Genomic DNA, 22331 nt, shown 5'->3' with positions numbered 1-22331 from the left:
TAAGGTGTAATGCTGTAATCTCACCAGCAGAGGGCAGACTCCTCTCAGTTCAGACCAGGTAGAGTTCATGTAAAGACTGATGTTTTATTTTCTGTTCTTTTATTTTGTATGACTGACGATGAGCCGTTGTAAATGTCAGGTTTATATTTGTCTTTACTTCAGACAATGTGGAAGTAAGTTTTTACTGATTTATTCAAATAAATTTAGATGTTTCACTCATTCTTTGAAAATATCCATTGAATGAATGTCGGAGGTCATGAGTGTTACATAAGAGGAGCGGTGTACAGAGCACGAACTGCTGATGAACAACACTGATCCACCAAAAATAACAACATCATCTGAAGCAATCATCTGAACTCTCATTCTGATATAAAATAAGAATAAGATTATTCTGGTTCAGGGGGATTATGTGGACATATTTTCAGTCCATTTAAAATCAGATTTGTTAGTTTTTCAATGAAAGGTGAATCCAAACACTAATCCACATTCCAGTCTGAGTCAATCAGCAGGTTTATCAATATGAGTAAATATTGAAGGGGTCAGAGTTCACACAGTGGAACCAAACACTATTTTTGGTGAAGTCTGAACAGTTGCATGTGATGAGTCATTTTCATGAATCATATAAAGAGCTTACTGGGACTGTGTGTTTTTTTTGTTTTTGTTTTTTTTTTTGTTTTTGTTTTTTTTTTTTTCAGAATAAAGACAAAAACAGAATATGTTATACATGTAAATGTAGTCACTGTTGTTAACCTCACCCCTGTTTTAAGGTTTTAACTCAAAAATGTCTCCATATTTACAGCATGGAGACGTGCATATACATACATATACATTTCCATACACATGTGTCTGCATCTATGAAAGCATCTGTTGTGTTTTTAATGCCATGGTTCACAGCCTCCATGTGTGAACATTCCACCAAAACAACTTCTAACATCTTTTTACAAAGACATTCTTGCTGCATCTTGTGGTTAGTGCCATCAAAAACACAGAACAGCAGGGTTTTTACTCATGGACTGAACAAATCTTTATATTTTATCTGGATTCATTTGCATAAAAATGTGTAAAGAACAAAAACAGCTCTTTTTTTTTTCCTGTGAGCATCAGAAAGTTACAGGACAACCACCAACAAAATACCCCATTAGCCCCTGAAAAGTTCTTAGCATTAAGAGTGACGAAGCTAATCAAACATTTTGAACAGTTATCATCTGGACAGTCCAGTTCCCTGTGCTTCTAGTTTGATCAAATACAGCATCTTCAGCTGAAAATGGTGAAATGTCCCTTTAAACATGTGAATAGAACGGGTTGAAAACAGAAGAAAAGAAGAAGAAGAATCCACTTTAGGAGAAAAGGCTCTTTCATTAGGACCCTCTGTTCCCAGATCAGCCTCCATCCAGCATTCATGTCACCTCCTCAGACCCCCCCCCTTCTCCTCCAGGACCCCTAAAGGAGGAGGAGGAGGTGAGGAGGGGTCTGTGAGACACTGAAGGCCTTGTGACCACGTTAAAGCCTGATGGAGACGCTCCTAGCAACCGACACAAAGTCCATTCAGACGGAGAGGAGAGAGTCCAAGAGTCTGAAAGGAGGAGGACCGATGGGACGCCACTGGAAGAGGAGGAGGAGGAAGAGGAAAACAGAGGAGGACTGATGGGACGCCACTGGAAGAGGAGGAGGAGGAAGAGGAAAACAGAGGAGGACTGATGGGATGCCACTGGAAGAGGAGGAGGAGGAAGAGGAAAACAGAGGAGGACTGATGGGACGCCACTGGAAGAGGAGGAGGAGGAAGAGGAAAACAGAGGAGGACTGATGGGACGCCACTGGAAGAGGAGGAGGAGGAGGAGGAGGAGGAGGAGGAGGAGGAGGAGGAGGAAGAGTCTGAAAAGAGGAGGACTGATGGGACGCCACTGGAAGAGGAGGAGGAAGAGGAAAAAGAGGAGGAAGAGGATGAGTAATCTGTTAAAAAAAAAAAAAGATTTTGATACTGCAACGCACTCATAAAACTTTGGATCAGAGACCAAATAAATCTAACATGTTCATGAACTGTATTTTAAACCCCACTGTTCTGTCAGCTTCCACATTTATCAGGTAAACATTAAACATGTGAAGGATCATAACTGGAGGTTCAGTCTTCAGAGGTGGATCATGGGTCATGACTCAACAGTTCATGACAAACCTCAGTTCAGTCGAATACTTCTCAGAGCAGTTTCCTAAACAGTTTGGTTCTTTCACTGAGGGCAGAGGCTAAAGGTGAAAACCACTGAGGATCATGTGACCTTTGACCCTCAGGCACTGTTGCATAAGATGCTATCATTCAACTGGGATGAATGGAGACACACAGGTTCAAGAGGACTTTGGAGAACTTCTAACCCAGTCCACAAACGCAACATGAAACTGTTACACAAGGAGGACGTCCTGTTGAAAAGAGTTCTATGGACGAGGCCACGATTCAGCCGGTTCTAAGGAAGAACACGTTTTATCTGCTGAAGCTGAAAAACACCGTCTAGACCAGGGCTGTCAAACTCATTTTAGTTCAGGGGCCAGATTCAGCTAAATTTGACCTGAAGTGGGCCGAACCAGTAAAATAATAACATAATAGTATATAAATAATGTCAACTCCAAACTTTACTCTATGGTTTAGAGCAAAAAAAGTAAATTTGCATTATGAAAAGGTTTACATCTACAAGCTATCCTTTCAAAAGATGTGAATAACATGAACAAACTGAAAAAATAAGTGTAATTTTAACAATATTCTGCCTCACATTATCATTTACACATGTACATTAGAACTTACAAATACACAAAACATTTAATAACAAGCAGAATATTATTAAAATTGTACTTACTTCTCTTAAGACATTTCAGGTTGGTCATATTTGTTCAGGTTATTCACATTTTTGGTGAAATTATACTTTGTTTTAGTGGAAATACATAAAAATATTTACATTTACAAAGAGAAAAATTTGGAGTTGTCATTATTTATATGTTATTATGATAGTATTTTACTAGTTTGACCCACTTGAGATAGAATCGGTCTGAATGTGGAATCTTAACAAAAACAATTGTTAATATCTTAGTGTAATTTTTGCATTTTTGCATAAATTCATCCCAAGGGCCAGACTGGAACCTTTGGCGGGCCGGATTTGGCCCCCGGGCCACATGTTTGACACCTGTGGTCTAGACTATGAACCCATAAAGACATGAATATCCACCAGTGACCAAAAGCATCTACTGAAGTAAACTGTTTAATACGCAGCCTTTACTAACTATGCACCAAAGTTATGGAATACAATTCCAAAAGACATTAGAGAAGCCAGTTCACTGAATATATTTAAAACCAAATTAAAAACATTTTTATTCTCATTAGCCTTTGAAAGGAGATAAAAATGGGGTCACAATTCAGGAACCAGGAATGTGCGGTTTTTTCATTTTTATTTTATTTTATTGTATTTCTGTTTTTATTTTTTATTTTACTGTATTTCAAATTTCATCTTATTTCTTGCACTTCAAAAATTCTATGCATAATCAAATATTTTAATGTGCGCTGTTTTTATATTTATTTTTATTTTATTGTATTTCTAATCAAATCTAAATGTATTTTAATATTGTATTTTTTTTCAATCAATGTGAAGCACTTTGGGCTACAATTTCTGTATGAAAGGTGCTATACAAATAAAGTTTATTATTATTATTATTATTATTATTATTATTATTATTATTATTATTATTATTATTAATAACTTTAGATCCACTAAGCCTATCAATACATGTAAATAATTGGTGTAAAATACAGTTAATCTTTTCATAGTCATCAGATATGACCATATTTGGACATTCAGAGGCTCTGCAGTTACCGTGGAAACACTCATCTTCTACAACACTGATTCCCCAGTCGAACCCATGCAGTTGGATCAGTGACAGTGGATGGACACACTGGGTTTATGTTCAGTTAAAGAGAGATTTTACTGAAAAAGTCACTTTTTCTTCAGTTTTCTGTGTTTTTGGTTTAATAATAATCCTCAAATGTAGACTCAGTATGATGATTAAAGCAGCGAATGACTTTCATCACAAGGCTTTTTTTTTTTTTTCCCCAAATTTGGAAAACCCAAGTGATATCCTAATTATCACACTAAATCAGGGCTGTCAAACTCCTTTTAGTTCAGGGGTCACATACAGTCTAATATGATCTAAAGTGGGCCAGACCAGTAAAATAATGTCAATAATAGGATAAGAACTTAGAAATAATATCAACTCCAAAGTTTTCTCTGTATTTGAGTGATAAAAGTAAATTTGTGGAATTGAAATGTTTACATCTACGAACCGTACTTGAACGTAACATGAACAAATATGAACAACCTGAAAATTCTTAAGAAAAATAAATGCAATTTTAACAATTTTACACCTCAGTTTATGATTTAAACATATGCATCACAACTGACAGAGCACAGTGGATCGACAAATATGCAAAACATTTGATAACAGGCAGAATATTGTTCAAATACTACATACTTCTCTTAAGACATTTCAGGTATATATTTTTTGTGAAAAGCCAGTCGTAGATGTAAACATTTTTGAGTAATTTTACTTTTTTGACAGTAAAACAAAAAAATAACTTTTTTTTCATTATTTATAGGTTATTATGATAGATAGATAGATAGATAGATAGATAGATAGATAGATAGATAGATAGATAGATAGATAGATAGATAGATAGATAGATAGATAGATAGATAGATAGATAGATAGATAGATAGATAGATAGATAGATAGATAGATAGATAGATAGATAGATAGATAGATAGATAGATAGATAGAAAGAAAGCTTTATTGTCATTGGATAGTGAACACAACAAAATTGCACGTACCCCCTGTATAAAAGAAACACAAATACCATTCAAACTACACTCTTCCGACACATAAATACATTCATCAAGCACAACAAACACATCAGTATTAAAATATTTCTGTATAAAAGTGCAACTATATAATTCAAATACTTTATAAAAGTGCATCTGTATAAAAGTCCTCTTGCTTGGATTTTACAGTGCTGGTGTCTGTGGTGTGAGTTGGTGGTTTAGAGAGTGGATGGCTTTTGGGAAAAAACTGCTACTGAATCTGGTGGTCTGTGATCTGATGGACCTGTGTCGTTTCCCTGAAGGCAGAAGAGTGATGACCGGGGTGGGAAGTGTCTGTGCTGATGTTTCTGGCTCTTGTGTGGTAACGGGAATTTGCAATGTCCTGAAGTGGGGGAAGAGGGCAGCCAATGATTTTTTCTGCAGATTTTATAATCTGATGGTAGTGTTTACTGTCTGACCCACTTCAGATTGAACATCCTTGATTGTTCATATCTTCAGTGTAATTTTTACATTTCACAAACTCATCCAAAGGGCTGGACTGGACCCTCTGGCCGCATGTTTGACACCTGTGCTCTAAATACGATAAACAGTCTGCTTGTTTACATAGCAAACCGAAATGTCGGGTCTTTCGGAAATTTTTTGCGAAGTGCATCGTGAGGATGGGAATTCCGCGCAGCAGCAATTTCACTGTCTGTTCATGAGTGCTGAAACCAGATGTTGTCTTTACCTCATCCACCAACTAGACTCATGCTTTAAAACAACCCTGGTGGACTGAAGAGTTTTACGTTATCGCAATCTGGCTTGTTTTCTTAATGAATCTATGAGAAACTGCTTTCGCACGGTCACCATTCCCACAATGCACTTCGCAACAAAACTTCCGAAATGGCCTGAGTGACATTTCAATTTGTAATGTAAACAAGTGGACTGTGTTTATGATGGAGTCATCTTCAGAGTTGTTCACCGTGGGGGAAGTGGTCCAGGTGCATGAGAATGGAAAGACGAATGGATTAGTGATCATCAGGCTAGCACTGGGGTTTTACACATTTGAAAAAAAATTGGGATGAAAGTCCTACGCTGCTTTAAAGTAAATGATCAGTAAAAATTAAATATAGGAAAATATCTGATTTTCACTGAAAAAATGCAAAATAGAGAGGATAATATTATGATGAATAGCAATAGATCACTTGAGAAAGGTTAAATAGAGAGAAAAATTCCTTTGGGAACTGCCATGGAGGTAGAACTGGGTCTTTATGGGTTAACAGCAAAAGATGCAAAAGCCGGATCTGTGATGGTCTGGGGTTGCATTGGTACTTATTTAAAAAGGACAGAAGACGTCCATTAATTGTTATTTTACATTTATTTTTTTCAGCGTAGAATCACAGGCTAAAGGTTGTTCTTTTGGTCTGAAATCAGAGCTTCTAGTGCAGGGCTCTCAAACTCATTTTCTTTCAGGTTCCACATTCAGACCAATTTGATCTGCAGTGGGCTGAACCAGTAAAATAATAACAGAATAACATATAAATAATGACAACTGCAAATTTTTGTCTTTGTTTTAGTGCAAAAAAACCCAACCTATTAAATTATAAAAATACTTACTTTTATAAACTATCCAAACAAAAAAGATGTGAATAACCTGAAAAAAAAATGAAATTTCTTAAGAAAAATAAGTGCAATTTTAACAATATTCTGCCTCCACTTATGATTTACACATGTGCATTATGGATCAGATCTACAAAGACACTAAACACTGAGGAACAGGCAGAAAATTGTTAAAGTTGTGCTTAATTTTCTTTAGACATTTCCAGTTGTTCATATTTATTCAGGTTATTCACATTTTATTTTACAGGATAGTTTGTAAATGTAAATATTTTCATAATTTATGTTATTTTTTGCACTAAAAAAAAGACAAAAATTTGAAGTTGTCATTATTCCTAGACATAGTGTAATTTTTTTTTTTTTTTCACATCAAACTGAGAAGAAAGTATGGAGTCATTCTTTTTTGTCAGTTCTTCTGCTGTTATTATTTAACTGTAGATCAGATTGGTCTGAATGTGGAACTGGAACTAAAATGAGTTCCACAGCCTTGAAGGTGGAATTTTTGCACCTTGCAAATTTATCCCACTGACCGGATTGGAACCTTTGGAGGGCCACATTTGACCCCTGTTCTAGTGTGAAATAAAGCCTTTGGTTCAGACTCTGAGTGACTTTACCAGAACGGTGAACTCACTTTTGTCAGCAATGTTTTCAGAAAACTCATGTGCATCTTGTTTCAGCAAATAAATCACTGAAGGTCAACACTTTAAAGGTGCAGGAGACTTTTGTGACCAATTTTTCCTCAGATCTGTCCATCCTCAGTCATATCCTCAGTATCATGAATCTGTTCGTCTGTCTGTCAGTACTCAGCTGAATCTCTTGCATTACGGTGAACACTTTCTTAGTTCCATCCACCAGAAACAAACCATGTGTTTACAAACCGAGCCGGGGGAACTCGGGCATCTGAGAAATTTTGACACGATGTGCATTGTGGGAAACGGAGGTTTGTGCAGCCATCTGACAGCGGCAATGCAAAAATATGGTATGATATGGATGAAACAAACACGACACGGAAACGGCTGAAATGCAGAAACAGCTGGCGGAATCTGCACAGAGGGAAGGGAGCTCCTGACGTTTCCGCCTTGTGTCTGTTCCAGCTGCTGCTGTCAGGTGGCTGCACGAGCCTTCGCTTCCCACAATGCACGTCGCGACAAAATTCCTCAGATGCTCGAGTTCCCTCCCAGCTCGGTTTGTAGACACATGGTTTGTTTCTGGTGGATGGCACTAGGAAACTGTTCATGATGCAAGAAGTTCAGGTGAGTAATGACAGAAAGACAAACAGATTCATGATACTGAGGATATGACTGAGGATGGACAGATCTGAGGAAAAATTGGTCACAAAAGTCTCCTGCACCTTTAATGAGCTTCAGTTCAGTTCCTCTAATGCAGCAGTTTGGACAGAACTCATAAAAGTGTAGAGGACATATACTCAGTGCCAATGAAAACACAACACTTGAATGTGTTGTATTGTTCCTGAGCTGCATCAGTATGTTTCAGTTTCACCTGTAGAAGACAATCCCAGACAGTTTCTGAACAACCTGAGACGGGTTGAGCTATTGTCACGCTTGAATGAACTTGTCTGCATTCATAAGACTTGTTTTTCTCTTTGCTCAGTGATGAACTGCTCAGCTTAAGGAACTGTGGTCAGTTCAGGAGTGCTCATGTTCTGTATATAAAGGCAAACTGAAAAGCACCAAAATCCTTTGCAATAATTCAGCGATGCCCAGACTGACACCTGACCACAGATGCCATGCTACGGGGCTCCTGGAGGCCGGAATCTCTGCTCGGCAGGTGGTGCCGTTTTGGATGCAATGTGTCCACCATAGTCAGGATGGAACAGAGGCATGAAGAAACTGGCCCAGCTGCAGACAGACCTGGACCTGGACCAGCACCTGTGACCACACCACAGCAGGACCGCTACACTGAGCTGCAGCTCCTCCAGGACCGCTACACTGAGCTGCAGCTCCTCCAGGACCGCTGTGGGACTTTAGGCTTTGGGGGTCCTTGAGTTTCTTTCTTTATCCTTATTTTTTGTCAACAAATTTGGATGTGATGTTTTATTTTTACTGTACAGAAATGGCCTATGATTAATTCCAAAGAGCTTATGGAATAAAAATCCTCATCGATTTAAAAAAATATAAGAATCTTCAAGTGCTGCGTTTTCATTGGCACTGAGTATACGAACTAGTCCAACTGTGTGTGCATGTGACTGAACCGTTTGCATCCTGTGTTGTTTTCCAGAAGGCCTACACCATCGACCATGAGCCGCCGCCGAAGCAGCCGTGTGTGAAAAATGGAAAGCACCCAAACGGCAGAGGTAGGTTTGTCCCTATCAGGTTACCGTCCCACCGGGGGAACAATGGCGGCCTGTGGGAAGTGATGCCCCCCCACTCCTGAGTGGTTCTGGGTGTTCCCAGTGTAACGGAGCTGTCGAACCCAGAACCACTTCCTGACTCCAAAAGGTCAGCGGAGGTCTGATCTGGTTACGATGGGTTTAAAGACAACACGCATTTACAACATTCAGGGTTCAGCTTCAGCTCTGCTCAGGTTTTAAAGAAATACTTCAGTTCTGGACGGACAACTGCACATTTTACATCATCTCAACATCTGTGTTTTTGACATGTTTCAATTTTTGGTTTTAATGAGTTTGAGGAGAAGTTTTTATTTTGTTTCATTGCACATCTTCATAACATCAAGATTATTGTAACCCATGTGGATGAAACAATAAGACACAGAAAAGACAAGCCATTAGTGAATAAGAACAAGATGAATATTACAAAATGTGATGAAATAACATGAAAAAATGCAACAAAATGATTAATGACATAAAGTGAACAAATTAAGCATCACATCAATAAACAAAACTGACACAAGGAATAAGGATGGGAAAAAAATCTAAACAAAACTAACATGACAAAAACAAAATGATAAAAAAAATGGAGAAAATCAAAGTTCAGTTTTATTTGTCATTACATGTATATAAATGAAACGAAATCAGTGCTCAGGACCAGCGATGTACATCATAAACATTCCTATAAAATTAGTCCTATATTAAAATAATTACAGTAAAACCTAATGTGTGTATGTAAAATCAATAAAATCTAAAACAGAATTATACAAAATAAGTAAAAAAAAAAAAAAAAAAATCTGAAAACTGAAAATAATAAACAAAAAAACAAAAGTGAATCAATGCAATGACCAAAAAAAATCTTAATACAGAACAAAAAACAATAATGACGATGATAAAAATGAAGAAAAAAGTAAAAAATAACAAATAAAAACAACAAACATTACTGATAAATTAGCATAAAATAAAATATCCAAAAATGAACAACATAATCAACAAAAATTAAAAACAAAATCAATAAAACTCTCAAAAAAATAAAATAATGAAAATGATGATGTGATAAACAATGAGATTAGATTCAAATTTTCATTATATTTGACAGTAACTTGGAAAAAAAGAGAAATCCACTTTTTGTAGATTTTGTAAATATTTGGGTAAAAATGTAATGTGACTGAAAGGAACTGGATCTGGGTCTGGATCTGGATCTGGTTGAGGGGAAACATCGTGAGAAGGGAGGAGGAGGAGGAGGAGGAGGAGGAGGAGGAGGGTCACCTGACCGACGCCTCAGTCAGTAGCAGACCCGCTCCAGTCGGACCCAGAACGGGACTCATGTGGACCACCGGGACATGGACCAGCGGACACTGGGCAGCGCGGAGCCCCGGGAGGGGATGGTGAAGTCCGGTAAGACTCCGGACCCGGTGCGGAACCCGGATCCGCCGAAACTTTGCGGCGTTTGGTTTCAGTCGTTTAATCCGGATCCGGACGGACCAGATCCGGGTTCGGTTTGTGTTTATGGTCGTTTTAAGTCCGGTTCCGAAGATCTGGGTCAGACCGTGACTTAAACCTCCAATAATTGATCTGAGACCCTCCAGAAAATCCGGATTCAGTGGATGATTCATTTATAAGAACTTTTAGAACCATGTTTCATGGTTTATTTCTAGACAGTAAACTGTTGAGTAGAAATCCTGTAGAAACATCCAGAGATTGGATTTGATTTATAATTATTGACGCATACATTTTAATTTTGCTGAATTGTAACGCAGATTGTTCTCGTTTTATTTATTCTGTTCTATTCCAGTTTTTGCTCAGTTTTGTTCATCACCATCATTATTTATTCGTCATTTTGTCCATTTTTTTGGTCATTTTGTTAATTTGTTAATGATGTTGTCTGTTTATCTGTAATCTTTGTTAGTTTCATCATCATCATTCAGTCATCATGTTTTACCATAATTTTATCAATTATTTTGTCTAGTTTTGTTATTTAAAAAAATATATAGTTTTTTATTTTTTCTGATTTATTGTAAAAACAAGTGAATGCATCTTTTAGTTTTGATTTCATTTCATCACTTCATTTTTGTCTTTTACATTTTTTTTACCTTGTGTATTTAATCTGATTTTCATCTTGTTGCGTCTTTTACTTCATCTTTCTGTGTTTGATTTCCTGGTTCATGTTCTTTAATATTCTCAGTCAGATTCAGGAGTAAAATCCACCTGGTTTAGGACTGAACCGGTGCAGATGCAGACCTGCTGCTGTCAGAACACTGAGCTTCATTCAGATTAAAACGTCCTGTTGTTGTTGTTGATGATGATGAATCAGTGTGAAGATGAGGATGGAATCACAGACCAGGTCTGAGTGGGAGTCTGCAGAAAACCGATCCAAGTCCAGAATGTTCTACTAGAACAAATGAAGTACTCAGGAGACCAGTACAGGAGTAGACCCTGAGGTTATAAGGACAGTATTCTGTTTTAGTCTGGGTTGGTCCAGTACTCTGATTTTTAGTCCAGTTTAGTCTAGTACTCTGAGTTTTAGTCTGGTTTAGTCCAGTATTCTCTTGGGTTTAGACTGGTTTGGTCCAGTATTCTCTTGGGTTTTAGACTGGTTTGGTCCAGTATTCTCTGAGTTTTAGTCTGGTTTGGTCCAGTATTCTGTCTTGGGTTTTAGTCTGGTTTGGTCCAGTATTCTCTGAGTTTTAGACTGGTTTGGTCCAGTATTCTCAGAGTTTTAGACTGGTTTGGTCCAGTATTCTCTTGGGTTTAGACTGGTTTGGTCCAGTATTCTCTCTTGGGTTTTAGACTGGTTTGGTCCAGTATTCTCTCTTGGGTTTTAGACTGGTTTGGTCCAGTATTCTCTTGGGTTTTAGTCTGGTTTGGTCCAGTATTCTCTGAGTTTTAGACTGGTTTGGTCCAGTATTCTCTGAGTTTTAGACTGGTTTAGTCCAGTATTCTCTTGGGTTTAGACTGGTTTGGTCCAGTATTCTCTTGGGTTTTAGACTGGTTTGGTCCAGTATTCTCTGAGTTTTAGTCTGGTATGGTCCAGTATTCTCTGAGTTTTAGTCTGGTTTGGTCCAGTATTCTCTCTTGGGTTTTAGTCTGGTTTGGTCCAGTATTCTCTGAGTTTTAGTCTGGTTTGGTCCAGTATTCTCTCTTGGGTTTTAGTCTGGTTTGGTCCAGTATTCTCTGAGTTTTAGACTGGTTTGGTCCAGTATTCTCTTGGGTTTAGACTGGTTTGGTCCAGTATTCTCTCTTGGGTTTTAGACTGGTTTGGTCCAGTATTCTCTCTTGGGTTTTAGACTGGTTTGGTCCAGTATTCTCTTGGGTTTTAGACTGGTTTGGTCCAGTATTCTCTTGGGTTTTAGTCTGGTTTGGTCCAGTATTCTCTGAGTTTTAGACTGGTTTAGTCCAGTATTCTCTCTTGGGTTTTAGACTGGTTTGGTCCAGTATTCTCTCTTGGGTTTTAGTCTGGTTTGGTCCAGTATTTTCTCTTGGGTTTTAGACTGGTTTGGTCCAGTATTCTCTTGGGTTTTAGTCTGGTTTGGTCCAGTTTTCTCTTGGGTTTTAGTCTGGTTTGGTCCAGTATTCTCTCTTGGGTTTTAGACTGGTTTGGTCCAGTATTCTCTCTTGGGTTTTAGTCTGGTTTGGTCCAGTATTTTCTCTTGGGTTTTAGACTGGTTTGGTCCAGTATTCTCTTGGGTTTTAGTCTGGTTTGGTCCAGTTTTCTCTTGGGTTTTAGTCTGGTTTGGTCCAGTATTCTCTCTTGGGTTTTAGACTGGTTTGGTCCAGTATTCTCTCTTGGGTTTTAGACTGGTTTGGTCCAGTATTCTCTTGGGTTTTAGTCTGGTTTGGTCCAGTATTCTCTGAGTTTTAGTCTGGTTTGGTCCAGTATTCTCAGAGTTTTAGACTGGTTTGGTCCAGTATTCTCTTGGGTTTTAGTCTGGTTTGGTCCAGTATTCTCTGAGTTTTAGTCTGGTTTGGTCCAGTATTCTCAGAGTTTTAGTCTGGTTTGGTCCAGTATTCTCTTGGGTTTTAGTCTGGTTTGGTCCAGTATTCTCTGAGTTTTAGTCTGGTTTGGTCCAGTATTCTCTTGGGTTTTAGTCTGGTTTGGTCCAGTATTCTCTTGGGTTTTAGTCTGGTTTGGTCCAGTATTCTCTTGGGTTTTAGACTGGTTTGGTCCAGTATTCTCTTGGGTTTTAGACTGGTTTGGTGCAGTATTCTCTTGGGTTTAGTCTGGTTTGGTGCAGTATTCTCTTGGGTTTTAGTCTGGTTTGGTCCAGTATTCTCTTGGGTTTTAGTCTGGTTTGGTCCAGTATTCTCTTGGGTTTAGACTGGTTTGGTCCAGTATTCTCTTGGGTTTAGTCTGGTTTGGTGCAGTATTCTCTTGGGTTTTAGTCTGGTTTGGTCCAGTATTCTCTGAGTTTTAGACTGGTTTGGTCCAGTATTCTCTTGGGTTTTAGTCTGGTTTGGTCCAGTATTCTCTTGGGTTTAGACTGGTTTGGTCCAGTATTCTCTTGGGTTTAGTCTGGTTTGGTCCAGTATTCTCTGAGTTTTAGACTGGTTTGGTCCAGTATTCTCTTGGGTTTAGTCTGTGTTTTAGTCTGCTTTGGTCCTATATCCTGTAGTTTTTAGTCTGGTTTGGTCCAGTTCTTACTTACTTTTAGTCCGGTTCTGTCCAGACTGAACCCAAACCTCCACAGAGACACTGATCAGAACTGTGCCAGACTCTGACCCGGTTCATCTCAGGTTTGTGTTTTCATCATGTTTGTACGAGAACTTGAACCTGTTCTGTTTGATCACTGATCAGCTGATTGAGCACTGACCCTGAACTGGGTCCACCTGAGGACCAACGTGTCCTGACCACAACCCGATGAGACCAGGACCACATGAACGGTCCTGACCAGACCCCGATGAGACCAGGACCACATGAACGGTCCTGACCAGACCCCGATGAGACCAGGACCACATGAACGGTCCTGACCCGAGTTTCAAGTGTGGCAGAAGTTTGTGTTGGAGTTCAACTGGATCAGAGACACGTTAGTGAGACTGAATCTGCTTTTATGGGCACAGAGTGTTTTTATGAAGTGAGTAAAATGAGAGTAAAGATGTTAACGTGTAACATGAAGACGTTTCCTCAGATGGAGGCAGACGTTCTGCTCAGACCTGAAACCGGATCAGCTCCACTCCCACACATCGATGCACTACAGGGAGGCTTGGGTTCGCACGTCCTGCCCCAAATCAATGACACATCACACAGTATCCAGCTCAGACTTCCTGTCAGCTGACTCACTGCTGGGAAAACGTCCGGCACCGATTAGAAGGTCAGGACAGGTCTGCAGGAGATCCAGGACCAGGTCTGCAGGAGATCCAGGACCAGGTCTGCAGGAGATCCAGGACCAGGTCTGCAGGAGATCCAGGACTAGGGTGTGCAGGAGATCCAGGACCAAGGTCTGCAAGAGATCCAGGACCAGGGTGTGCAGGAGATCCAGGACTACGGACTGTAGGAGATCCAGGACCAAGGTCTGCAGGAGATCCAGGACCAGGGTGTGCAGGAGATCCATGACTGGGGTCTGCAGGAGATCCAAGACCAGGGTGTGCAGGAGATGCAGGACTAGGGACTGTAGAAGATCCAAGACCAGGGTGTGCAGGAGATGCAGGACTAGGGACTGTAGGAGATCCAAGACCAGGGTGTGCAGGAGATCCATGACCGGGGTCTGCGGGAGATTCAGGACCGTGGTCTGCAAGAGATCCAAGACTGGGCTGTGCAGGAGATCCAGGACAGAGGTCTGCCAGAGATTGAGGACCATGGTCTGCAGGAGATCCACTACTGGGGTCTACAGGAGATCCAGGACTGGAGTTTGCAGGAGACCCAGCACTGTGGACTACAGGAGATCCATGACCAGGGTCTGCAAAAACTCCAGGACTGATGCAGACCAAGGAAAACCTGTTTCTGAAGTTCAGTCCATCTGTTCAACACGAGGTCAAAGAAGTTCATTAAACAAATGGAAATGATGCGAATCCAAAAGACCTGAACACCAACATGAAACCAGTGTCTGAGTTTATTACAGTGTAGTACCACTGACCGCCACCAGAGGCTGATCAACAACGATCTGGCTTCAATTGATTTACATTGAACTCCAACTCTACAAATACTCAAAAACAATGAAATAAACAACAAAATGATCAATAAGATGAACAAAAAACAATGAAATATTCAATAAAAAATAAATATGAACAAAAAATTAAGAAAACACTTGAGAAAATCAACAAAAATACAAAAAGAAAGAAATTAATCAATAAAATTATCAAAACTGAACAAAAAATGAGCAAAACTCTCCAGAAAATAAACTAAATAATCAATTAAATAAATTTTTAAAAATGTATTCAATTAATTTTATTTTTGGTCAATTAAATAAACAAAAAATAACATAATAACCAAAAAATATGACCAAATTGTACAAAACACTTCAGAAAGTTAATGAAATAATCAAGAAAAAGATGAAAATGATCAATAAGAGGAACAAAATAATCAATAAAACGATCAGTGTCTTGTTTCTAATTTTGATTTTGCTCTGAAAAACTTTTTTTTTTGCAGAATTTCCAAATCCTAATTTAATATTTGTGAAACATTGATCTAAATCTGACTGACTTTTAATTAACCTGTGTTTTCATTCTAAATCTAAATGCACATGGTCTGGGTTAAAGGGGGTCGGACATCCCAGGACCCTGATGGTTTTCCTCAGATTGTTTCTATTTTCGTGTCTTTGCTGCAGTTTTTCCTGATTTTGTCCTTTTCTGTCGTCGTCATCATCTTTCGTGTCTCAGTCTCCGTGGGCTCATCCCACCCGCTGTAAAGACACAGAATCAGTTTGTAAAGACTAAACAGAGGCCAGACGGCCGACCAATCAGCTCCTGTTATTTTTCTGAAATATTAAGCAGCGGCGTCAGGGCTCTGGTTGCACTTTGAGAAAGAGGTCATTGTGTGAAAAGGCCTGTATGACACCGGATCCACCTCCCAGAATATCTGAGGACAGGATCAGATGTTCTTTAATCTGGTCGTTCTCCTCGCAGGCGATCAGGACAGAAACACAGACACACGGACGCCGAGAGTCTGCAAATCTGGACATGTAGACCCAGAGCGCCGACAGAGCCCCCTATAGAGCCCCCTACAGGCAGCAGGGGGCGGTACAACACAATGCAACTGACCAATCCCAGACCGGCCTGATGCTGCTTCTGATTCTGTAGATCACAGGTGTCAAACATGCGTCCCGGGGCCCAAATCCGGCCCCCCAAAGGGTGCAGTCCGGGCCTGGAATGAATTTGTGAAATGCAAAAATTACACTGATATGAACAATCCTTCTAGTTCAGATTCCACATTCAGACCAATTCAATGTCCAGTGGACAGGACCAGTAAAATACGATCAGAATGACATAGAAATAATGACAGCTCCAAATTTTTCTGTTTGTAAATGTAAATATTTTCATGTATTTACACTAAAACAAAGTCTAATTCCGTAAAAAATGTGAATAACCTGAACAAATATGAACAACCTGAAATGTCTTAAGAGAAATAAGTACAATTTTAACCAGATTCTGTCTGATATTAAATATTTTGTGTGTTTGTAGATCCACTGTGATGTGTACGTTCTAATGTACATGTGGAAAGGACAAACTGAGGCAGAATAGTGTTCAAATTACACTTACTTTTTCAGTTTGTTCATGTTATTCACATTGTTTTAAAGGATAGTTTGTAGATATTCATAAGGTAAATTTACTTTTTTCGCTCTAACACATAGAGAAAAGTTTGGAGTTGACATTATCCATCCATCCATTATCCACCACTTATCCGGGGCCGGGTCGCGGGGGCAACAGTCTAAGCAGGGATGCCCAGACTTCCCTCTCCCCAGACTCCTCCTCCAGCTCTTCTGGGGGGACCCCGAGGTGTTCCCAGACCAGCCCACAGACATAGCCTGTCCAACGTGTCCTGGGTCTTCCCTGAGGCCTCCTCCCGGCGGGACATGCCTGGAACACCTCCCCAGGGAGGCGTCCAGGAGGATCTGAAACAGATGCCCGAGCCACCTCAGCTGGCCCTCCACCCTCTGGAGGACCCACCACCCACCGAGGGAGCCATAGGGGCCGGGTGCAGTGTGGATTGGGTGGCAGGTGACGGCAGGGGGCTCGACGACCCGATCCCCGGACACAGAGTCTAACTCTTAGGACATGGAGTTGACATTATTTCTACATTATTCGGTTATTATTGTACTGGTCCGGCCCACTGCAGATCACCCCTGCTGTAGATTCCAACTCTCAGCTCAGACTCATTAAATCAGTTCTGTGGTCTGTATTGATGTTCCAACTCTGACCAACAGGGGTCAGTCTGGTACCAGAACACATTTAAGACCACACACATCTGTATTATGGTATCATCAAGTTTTCAACCACTAAAACTCAGAGACACTTATTTTAACAGTCACTCAAAATAACAGTGTCTTATAATCTTCACATGCTCCATCAGCTGATAGTTTACATCAGGGGTGCCAGCCAAAACCGGCCCGTCAAAGGTTCCAATCCAGCCGGTGGACTGAATTTGCGAAGTGCAAAAATTACACTGAAGGTATTAAAGAGCTCATATTTAACTAAACCCACTTTTCTTAGTCTGTGCTTCATTTCTTTGTGTATTTGGACCCTAATAGTTCAGACAGTTTGAATTTGAACCCTCCAGCTGCTGCAAAACTGTCTTTAGATTCATTTTAGCAAAAATCGAGTGGATTTCTACAACCTGTTTGAATTTCTGCTTTATTTGTTACATTTTATAACTAGTTACATCACGACATTTGCACATATAAGGTCCAGACTTCTGACGAACATTTCTCCGAGTACGACATAACTGTTTATCAGCAGCAGCGGTTGTAGTCCAGACTGAAAATATGTCCAAACTTCGAGCCGATTACCTCAGATATTCAGCTGTTGGTTGAATGGGACAGAGCAGCACAGCCAATAACCTGGAGGGGGCGGGGCCTGAAGTGTCTCCTGTGCATTTAAAGGGCCAGCGCTCCAAACCACCTTTCTGGTGTCATTCCTCAGAAATAGGGTTGAAGATGGACCTGTGGAGTTGAATGAATGAAGAATTCAGAGCCAAGCAGAGCATTTGCAGTTTATGGAGAACACAGGGAAATGTGGGAAAAGGAAGAATTCCATTTAAAAAAAAAAGGAAAATATGACTCCTTTAACAATCAAGGCTGTCAAACTTGTTTTAGTTCAGGTTCCACATACAGACCAATGTGATCTAGTAAAATAATAGCATAATCTATAAGTAATTGACAACTACAAATGTTCTTTTTGATTTAATGTGGAAAAAAATAACACTACCCTAAGAAAATAATTACATTTACCAACTATGTTACAACAATGAAACGTGAATAACCTGAACAAATATGAACAACCTGAAAAGCCTGAAGAAAATGATGTGCCATTTTACCAATCGTCTGCCTGTTACTAAATGTTTGGTGCATTTGTAGATCCACTATGATCTGTTAGTAGTGTTAAAAATAAGCTGCAATGTAATATTATAGAAATTGTTCTTATTTTAGTTCCAAATTCCAAAATTGTAACAATATTCTGCCTATTACTACATGTTTGTGTAACACTGTGTTTAATGCACATGTATAAATGATGAGTTGAGGCATAATATTGTTAAAATTGCACTTATTTTTCTTATAAAATTTCATTTTTTCCAGGTTATTCACATTTTTTTTTGTGAAAGTTTGTAAATGGAAATATTTACATTATTTAATGTTTTTTATTGCACTAAAACGAAGAGGAAAAGTTGTCATTATTTGTAGGTTTTTATGTTATTATTTTACTGGTCCGGCCCACTTGAGATCAAATTGGACTGAATGTGGCCCCTGAACTAAAACGAGTTTGATACCCGTGGTTTACAGTACAGCTCTGTTAGCTTAGCTCTGTTTTTAGACTGAAAACAGCCACAGGAAAACCACTAATCACCTCTGTTTTCTGTACGGTTTGTGTTGTCAATAACTGAACTAAAGATCTGTTTGGAATCCAACAAACAAGGTCAGAACTGTCACAGTTTAGTCTGAACCGTGGATCAACAAACAGCAATTTAGTAAAGATAAGAACATCCCATAATAACTTTATACCTTCATAAGCCTCAGAATCAAATTCACTCGTGTAGTGTCCTGTGTTTTATTTGAACGGGTGCTACGTCCTGTGTTTCAGCCTCGGCGTACGCAGACCTGCAGCAGCATCGGTCCGATGGCGTCCACAGGAGGCCATCCCCTGTGTCCGCTTACGTCCCTCCGCCAGATTACCTGGAAGGAGACGAGAACGACGACCTGATCAAACCCAAAAAACTGGTGAATCCTGTCAAAGCGTCCAGGAGTCATCAGGAGCTTCACCGAGAACTGCTGAGCAACTGCAAACGGTAACGAAACTGTTATCTCTTCATTTACACAAATGATGTTTTTCAGTTTAAAAACAATTTTACAAGTGAATAAACTGTGAATTTGTTGTAAAACCTTTGAAGTATCAGACTGTGAAAATACATAAATATAATTCATTAATTTAGTTTGTTGACCATAATGTTCTTTTTGATTTTATTTGTCAATTTTGTTCATTGAGGTCATTTTTGTTCGTTTATTATTCATTTTTGTTCATTTTGTTGACAATCATTTCTTTTAATTATCTTTTGTCAGTTTTGTTGTATATTTTGTTAAATTTTTGCTCATCTTTTGTTCATTCTTTTGTTCATTTTGTTCATTGTGTTGACCATTTTATTCTTTTGCATCCATTTTTAATCATTTTGTTGGTTAGTTTGGTCAGTATTTCTTAATTTTTATTATTATTTTGGCCATTTTTGGTCATTTTGTTGACAACTGAGCATCTGTGAGAGGTGCTGGACAAATAAATCTGATCCATCCATTGGCTCTTTCAGGTTCTACATTTCACGTTCTGATTGTTGTATGTGCTTCAGCTCGCTATTAAAAAACATTTTAAAGTAACTTTTTAGTGAAGTGGGAACAGTTTTAAGGGACTGATTAAGATAAAACTAAACTACCATGAAAAGTTTTCTGAGTTACACCTTCGAGTTTCTAATGTTCTGTTTTCCTTTAGTTCATTTTTTCTTCATTATAATTCGACATCACTGCGTTACAACACACTGTTATATCACCTAAACACAAACAGTTTCCTGCTGTATTTTTCTCAATCTCCATCGTCCAGATCAGATGTGTGAAGTTTTTGATGAAGAGCCGCTGTTGCTAAGCAACCACCTCCCACTTCTGCGGCCCCCGCCATGAGGATGCTGGGAAAGTCGTTATCTCTATCCGACGCTGGGGGTCGAGAAGGGAGCAACATTACATAAGAAAACACAAAAAGACACAGTTGAAAGATGTTCTCAATTAATCACAAAATAAAAAGAACTTGAACTGATGAATGCTAAAGTTTTCACCTGAAGCTTCACAAATATGAGGTTTAGATGCTTTTATTCGTCGAATCTGAACATGAGCAGAATATCTTCACTGAGATCAGTTTAATGAGGTTTTTTAATTGTGGTTTTACATTTTGTGTAAAAAAAGAAACAAGATAAGAATGACAAAAGAGCTAAACAGAAACACATTTGTGACTCAGCGCTCAGTCAAAATAATGATATTCATCAAGATGTAAAAATATATGACTCACATATTGTAATTGTTTTAACACTCATTCATAAATTATTTAATAAATTTTTTCTGAGTCTGAAATTTCAATCACTGTCTCACTGTCAAAAAAATCTACAGATGAACTAATAATAATAATAATGATAATAATAATAATAGATCCTTTTTATATGTCAGCTTATCTTAATAATAATAATAATAATGATAATAATAATAATTTATTTGTAAAGCACTTTCAATCAAAGTGCTGCACAGATATAAAATCAATCACAATAAAACATAAAAACTAAAAACATTAACAGTAAAAGCAAATCAAGACATAAAACCCAGAGTAAACAAGTGGGTCTTGAGCTTTGCTTTAAAAACATCCACAGAGCATGCCTGCCTTATGTCCAGAGGAGGACTGTTCCAAAGTGATCTTAGCATAAAGACTTGAAGTGAATGGAAACTGTTAGCCTGGACTCAACAGAATTACACACAATTTAGTACTCAGATGATAAAGTTATCGATCAACAAACACAAACTTTTACTGTGAATTAATTGAATATTCTATGAATTTTACTATGAAGTAATAATAGAAGTAAATAGTAATAGCTATTTTCTATATACTGTTGTACATAAAGTTGGAATGATGTTGTTTTCAGACATGCTCCTCTTTTTATTCCTATTCAGTCACCTTTGACCAGGTTCAGTGGTTACAGACTGAGCCCCAGTTACACTTTATCAAGAATAAATCATTTTTTCATCATTTCATGAGCGGAGATACAAATATTTTATTACAACTTTATGGGCAGTAGTGTATTTTAATCAAAAATATGTTCAGATTTTTTGGGATTTTGTATGAATACTACCAGAAGTGACTTCTTAAAATGATTGATGAATGAAATATTTTTATATTTGACTTTCAGTTTTGTGCGATTACACTGAATTTGTTTCATTTTGACCCAACACATAGACATGATGTGATGAAACTCAGAACTCTTGTGCAGAGTGCAAAGTAGAAAATATGTGTGTACTTTTACTGTGTTTGTTTAACATGGAGGTTGTAAAAGTTCACGTTCTGTGGTTTTTGTCTAAACATTAACTTTCTTTGTGTCAATAGAATTGCCAGACTGTAAACACATGCACTCTGCTCTTGGTGTTACACTGCCCTCTGCTGGAAGGAGCTGTGAGCTTAAAGCAGGGGTGTCCAATCCTGGTCCTGTAGGGCCGGTATCCTGCACGTTTTAGATGTTTCCCTCTTCCAACACACCTGGTTCACATGATAAGCCTATCATCCAGCTCTGCAGAAGCCTGATAATGACCTTCAGGTGTGCTGGAAGAGGGAAACATCTAAAACGTGCAGGAGACCGGCCCTCCAGGACCAGGACAGGACACCCCTGGCTTAAAGAGGTGTGCGTCTGTGTGTGTTTTAGGGGCGGAGTCAGCGTGGAGATGAAGCCGGAGCTTCAGCGGGTTCTGGAGTCGAGGAAACGGGATCAGCTGATCAAACAAAGGAAACAGGAAGATGAAGCACGAAGGAAAGTTTCACCTCTGGAGGCGGAGCTACAGAAGAGACACAAGAAACTGGAGGAGGTAACACAACAACAACACAACCACGACAGATGGGTTAAATCAGTGGTTTCCAACCTTTTTTGGCTCGTGACCCCATTTAACATCACAAATCTCTGGTGACCCCAGACGTTCAAAACTGAGACATTTTTTTGCTAAAATTAATTTGTTTTTGATCATGTAATAGTTTGCTATACTATCCTGCAAATAAAGGTTAATTTTAGACAACACTTAGGTTATATAATGTATATAATGCACCTTTTTGGTGTCTGCTTCTAAGTTTCTCTTAGAGGTGTCGTAGCGGGGCCAGGCGGGGCGAAG

The 22331-nt window shown here is 39.0% G+C and overlaps 1 protein-coding gene across 2 annotated transcripts in view; it reads left to right on the top strand.

Annotated features, from left to right (window-relative positions):
* LOC115419232 (protein FAM107B) overlaps window positions 1-22331 on the top strand; it is a 33442-nt gene that overhangs the window by 8014 nt on the left and 3097 nt on the right. Inside the window, exons 2-4 of one of the 2 annotated variants that reach the window (XM_030133885.1) lie at window positions 8685-8760; window positions 19021-19225; window positions 21875-22034. In XM_030133885.1, the coding sequence (XP_029989745.1) occupies window positions 8685-8760; window positions 19021-19225; window positions 21875-22034 (441 nt within the window). Of the gene's footprint in view, window positions 1-8684; window positions 8761-10106; window positions 10192-19020; window positions 19226-21874; window positions 22035-22331 lie in introns of those variants that run through there. The other variant, XM_030133884.1, reaches the window with a different exon arrangement.

This window comes from Sphaeramia orbicularis, chromosome 5 (assembly GCF_902148855.1).
Source record: "Sphaeramia orbicularis chromosome 5, fSphaOr1.1, whole genome shotgun sequence".
In the NCBI taxonomy this organism is placed as follows: Eukaryota; Metazoa; Chordata; class Actinopteri; order Kurtiformes; family Apogonidae; genus Sphaeramia; species Sphaeramia orbicularis.
The sequence above is the reverse complement of the archived record's forward strand: the minus strand, read 5'-3'. Positions and strand labels throughout refer to the sequence as shown.